The 5753-nt window shown below is 44.0% G+C and overlaps 1 protein-coding gene across 1 annotated transcript; it reads right to left on the reverse strand.

Moving 5' to 3' along the window:
* Nucleotides 1-4006: 4006 nt before the first annotated feature.
* LOC144686312 (spermidine synthase-like) lies at nt 4007-5303 on the reverse strand. Its single transcript, XM_078551394.1, has one exon. It carries the CDS (start codon nt 5270-5272, stop codon nt 4463-4465), a length of 810 nt encoding a protein of 269 aa, XP_078407520.1. The 5' UTR covers nt 5273-5303; the 3' UTR covers nt 4007-4462.
* Nucleotides 5304-5753: the final 450 nt, after the last annotated feature.

A 5753-nucleotide genomic window follows, 5' to 3' on the forward strand; every position in this document is an offset into this window, starting at 1 on the left:
TTAAGGAGCATCATAAAGGAGGAAAGACAGAAAGAGCAGTGGAGAGATTTAGGGAGGGAATTGCAGAACTTAGGACCTGGTGGATGAAAGCATGGTTGCCAATGGAATGTTGATTAAAATCAGGGTAGCTCAAGAGGCCAGAATTAGAGAAGTGCGGATATTTCGAAGGGTTTTGGGCTGGAGGAGATTATAAATGTAGGGAGGGGCCAGGCCGTTGAGGGATTTATAAACAAGATGAGAATTTTAAAACAAAGATGTTTCTTGGCCAGGAGTCAATGTACACCAGTAGACAGATGTTGATAGGTGAATGGGACTTGTGAGTTAGGACACAGGCAGCAGAGTTTTGGATAAGTTTAAGTTTATGGAGGACTGAACATGGGAGTCTGGCTGGGAGTGTGTTGGAATAGTCAAGTCCAGAGGTAACAAAGGCATGGATAAGCACTTCAACAGCGGATAAACTGAGGCAGAGGTGAAAATAGGCAGTCTTATCAATGGTGCAACTATGTGGTTGGAAGCTCATCTCACGGTTAAATATGTCACCAACGCTACTGTTATAGACGTGATTTCCTTGCAAACAGACTGGTTTAGCCTCAGATAGTTATCAGGGCCAGGATAGAGTTGATGGCCAGGGAACAGTGTTTGTGGTGGTAAACGAAGGTAAAAGTCTTCCAATATTTAGTTGAAGGAAATTTATGCTCATCCGGTATTGGATATTGGACAAGCAGTCTGATAATTTAGACAGGGGGGAGGAGTTAAGGATGTTGTAGTGGGGTAGAGCTGGGTGTCATCAGTGTACACGTAGAGGCTGAAGCTGTGCTTTGGATGGTGTTGTTGAGAGGCAATGTGTAGATGAGAAATAGCAAGGGCCAAGGATAGATCCTTTGGAGAGCACCAAAGTTTAACACTGTGGGAGGGGGGCAAAGAAGCCACTACAGGTGATTCACTGGCTATGACTGGGTAGTTAAGAATGGAACCTGGTTGGTTCAGTCTCACCTAGCTGGACAACAGAGAGGTATTGGAGGAGAATAGTGTGGCCAACCGTGTCAAAGGCTGCAGACAGGTTGGGAAGGATGAAGAGAGAAAGTTTATCTTTGCCACAGTCACATAGGATGTTGTTTGTGACTTTGATGCAAGCTGTTTTTGTACTGTGACAGGGATGGAAATCTGACTGCAAGGATGCAAACACAGAGCTTTGGCAAAGAAAGAGAGGTTGGAAATGGAGCAGAGTTTCAAAGATCGAAGAGTAAAGGGTTTTTTTGAGGAGATGAGTGACAGTAGCAGATTTGAAGGAGAGGGGGACAGTACCTGAGGGGAGCGAACCATTAACAATATCTGCTAACATGGGAACCAGGAAGGGAAGTTGGGCGGTCAACAGGTCAGTGGGGATAGGGTCGAGGAAATAGTAGGTGGGCCTCGTGGACAAGATGATCTTGGAGAAGCTAGGGGAGAAACTATAGAAGATGCATCAGGACTAGGGCAAGGGGGAACCTAAGAGGAAATTTGGCCTGGTGGGTTTGAGGAAGAGAAGGAAGCAGTTGATCTCCATCTCATGACAACAAAGTCCATGAATTCCTCAAGCCTATTGTTGGAGGTAAGGGTGGAGAAGACAGAGGAGACGGGTTTAAGAAGGTGGTTTAGAGTAGAGAAAAGAAGCCGAGGGTTATCTTTGCATCCCAGGATGATCCTGGGTAAGTAGTTTTGGCAGTTTAGTCCCTGAGCAAAGAAGGAGAAAAAACTCTGCCAGTATTCTTGTCCCCTCTCACATTCTATAATAGGGGAGGGGTTGGGCTGGGGTGGGGAGAACAGTAGTAGGATTGGATTATGGTTCCCTGCCCTTGAAGTCAAATTGCCTGTCCTTGCTCACATGAAGACTCAACAACTGATGTTGAATTGGTATCCATAGATCCACATACCACAGAATGAGGCAGTACCTTAAAGAGAAGAGAAAAGATTTGAGTGAAACAGTTTCCAACATTGTGTATATAATTTTTCAAATAACATGTTTGACTCTGTGCACTTTCTCCAAACTTGTGTTTGATAACCAGTGTGATCCACACATTCTGGTCTCTGCACCAAATGGATTGCATCAACTTTTGATATAAGCCCGTCCAGCCATTACATCACCACATTCTCCTTGACCTGCCTCTTCATCTATTTGCATTTCTTTTTCATAACACAGCAGCAAAGCCATCATCCTCTCTTCCTTTGTTGCTTTGGCAGTCTGCTGATATAAGATAATGTATCCAAACAATTCCATTGTATTGTTCACTGCCAGGTCAATTACTTTTGGCACATCCTTTTCGTTTGTGATTAATATTAGCTCATTTTCACAGTGTTCATTTTCACTGTGCATTCTAAACGTTGATGGTTTTCCTTCCTAAGTCTGTCCTGTGATCTTTCCCTGTATTTGTAATCAGTACGGTATCATCAGTTCAGCTGGGAAAGAAAGAACTTGCAGTTATCATGTCTTCAGGGTGTGTCAAAGAACATCACAGTTTATGAATTACTTTTAACATATTTGTTATGTCGGAAAATGGGATTTTCACTCTGCGAACTTTCACAAGCAACAAATGAACACACTTGGTTTTAAATCTCGAGGGCTAGTGTTGGCAAATTCCTCTAACACTCTTACCTCTTAGTCAGAAGGTTGTGAGCTCAAGTGCCATCCCAGAACTTGAGTACTAAAACCTAGGCTCACACTCCAGTCAGTATTGTGGGAGTGCTGCACTGTCAGAGATGCTGCATTTTGGATGAGACTTTAAGGCAAGACACCACCTGCCCTCTCAGGTGGATGTCAAAGATCCCATGGCACTATTATGAAAAAGAATAGAGGAGTTATCCCGCAATCTCCAAGCCAATATTTATCCTTCAATCATTCAATTATCATATTGCTGTTTGTGGGAGCTCCCTGCGTGCAAATTGGCTACTGCATTTCCTACATTACAACAGTGATTACACACTGCAAAAAGTACTTCAATGGCTATAAAGCTCTTTTGGACTTCCTGTGGTTATGAAAGGCACTATATAAATGCAAATATTTATTTTTTCTTCTAGTGACTAACCTGGGCACCTAAAAGGAAGAAAAACTTTCAGTTATATTGCATCTTTCATAATCACTGGACATTTCAAAGTGCTTTACAGTCCATGAAGGACTTTTTGAAGTGTATTCATTGTTGTAATGTAAGAAACATGACAGCCATTTTGCACATAGCAAGCTCCCACAATCAGCAATGTGATAATGACCAGATAATCTGTTTTTGTGGTGTTGATTAGGGATAAATATTATCCAGAAATAATTCCCCTACACTTCTTGGAAATAATGCCATGGGATCTTTTATGTCTACCTGAGAGGGCAGATGGGGCCTTAGTTTAACAACTCATCTGAAAGGACAGCACCTCTGCAGCATCACTCAGTACTGCAATGGAGTAACTCAGAGGCAGGAGTGCTATCAACTGAATCCCAGCTGACACAACCTGGCTGCAAAGTCAGCTATGAAACTGGTAGGATCTGCTAAGACAGGGAGTGAGGATGGGGAAGGTGGTAACAGAGCCACACTCAACCTTGTCCATAAGCGACCGGCACAAATGGTCACTTTCCAGCATGGGTCACTGGGTAAAAATTAATATCACAAAGACAGACACCTTTGCTCCACAGTGAGTGTCAAGACCAATTGTGGTGTCCCCACCATATCTGCCACTCTCATAGAGATCAGCTAACTGGCCAGTGGCTAGAGTGTGACCTTGCTGAGACTCTTCTAGCCTGTATGGCTCAGTGACAAGCAAGCCAAAGCATTAAATTAGGAGGTCAATCAGGAGAGTAGACAGTTGTCGCCTTATAAAAGAAAATCCACCACCCACCAGCCCCCCCAAATATTTTCTGTGCTTTTTGTGCCCAGAGTCCTAAAGCGCATGCTACAAATCAGAAACACAAACAGAAAGTGCTGGAAATGCTCAGCAGGTCTGGCAGCTTCTGTGGAGAGAGAAACAGAGTTTTTTTTTCAAGTTCCAAACATGATCTGGTTGCATTTTTATTAGTATTTTCTTTAAAATTCTTAACCCTTTCCAGTCTGGGACCATCATGGATTAAGGCCTCAGCGGTCCACGCTGTCAGCCACGTGCAGTGTCTATAAATCGAGGTTATTGTTAGTCAGCTGACCTTACAAGGCCTAGAGGTCCGCTGCACACCTGACCAACTCCACAAGAATCAGCGATCACCGAACAATCCAGGAGGAAATCACAAGGCCGTGACTTTCTTTAAAAGTTAAAGAAATGTGGTCTTTTATTCACACCAAGAGCTGCTATTTCCTGACCTCCTGAGGCGTCGATGGCAAGTTTCCTCTTTGAAGACAAGAAAGGGTTAATTTGCAGTATGGTACATTACAGGTCCATTATAAACCGATGACAGAATTTGTAAAAACTTCTTCCAGCATTGAAGGCAGCGAACAGAGCAATGGAATTGGTTTTATGCATCATTAAGTGCCTTTCGGGCAAACTCTGGCAGAACAAATGCTGCCCGATGCATATCGGCATTGTAGTATTTCAGTTGCATTCTGTCCACTTCTTCTGCTGACAGTTGTCTCACAGGCTCACGAAAACTAGTTTCAGGATTTTTACTGCACAACATAAAGCCGATCTGTCCACTGGGGTACGTGGGGATTGTGCTGTACGCATATTCAACTACAGGAAACAAGGATTTACAGAACCTCCGCATCTCCTTTATGAGTTCAAGGTGCAGCCACTGACATTCACCTTGTGCACCAAGGATCCCATCATCACGCAGAGCATTCTTCATCAGCTGGTAGTAAGACTCTTGAAATAGGCTCTCAGCGGGTCCTACTGGATCTGAGGAATCAGTGATAATTACATCAAATGCATCCTGGTTCTCTTTCATGAACTCAAAGCCATCACCAACATGGAGTTTCAGCTTGGGGCTCGAGAAACCCACTGCCATACCAGGAAGGTACTGTTTAGAAACCTTTATTACATCCTCATCGATTTCACACTGTGCTACAGACTCCACAGCAGAATGTTTGACCACTTCTCGGAGAACACCACCATCACCACCTCCAATGATAAGTACCTTTTTAGGGTTAGGATGGCTGCAAAGAGTTAGATTTGCGATCATCTCTTGGTATGCAAATTCATCCCTTTCAGTGCACTGTATCACACCATCCAGCACCAAGACATTACCATAGGTTTTGCTTTTGAAGACAACCACATCTTGGAAGGGGGATTTCTGGTTGTAAAGGACCTCATCCACCTCCAGGGACATGGCTTGGCCCGGCCACAGGGTGGAGGTTTCCGTGAACAGAGTTAACATTCCGAGTCGATATGACTCTTTTTCAGAGCCGAAGGAGGGTGGAAACGTGCTGGGTTTTATGCCGTTGAAAGGGGGGAGGGGAAGGAAGAACAGAAGGGGAGGTCTGGGATTGGGTAGAGGGCAGGAGAGATTAAATGACAAAGATGTCTTGGAACAAAAGGCAAAGGGAGTGGCAATGGTTGTGGTAAAGAGACAAAGCATCTGTCCAGAGTGAGCGTAAGTGCCAGAATAATGAACAATTCTGTCCAAAAGCAAAAACATGGTAAATAAGATTCACACCAGCACATGGCAAAAAACAGAATTAAAATGGGATGAGAGTTCACGGTCTGAAATTATTGAACTCAAGCCCTGAGTTTGAAGCCCAGAAGCTGTAGGATGCTTAACCAGAAGACGAGGGGCTGTCCCCCAAGCTTGTGTTGGACTTCACTGGAAC

This window comes from Cetorhinus maximus, chromosome 11, assembly GCF_964194155.1.
Source record: "Cetorhinus maximus chromosome 11, sCetMax3.hap1.1, whole genome shotgun sequence".
NCBI lineage: Eukaryota > Metazoa > Chordata > Chondrichthyes > Lamniformes > Cetorhinidae > Cetorhinus > Cetorhinus maximus.

Excerpts from the sequence above, each read along its gene's own strand:
- LOC144686312 (XM_078551394.1), bottom strand. The coding sequence starts at position 5,272 with ATGTCCCTGGAGGTGGATGAGGTCCTTTACAACCAGAAATCCCCCTTC.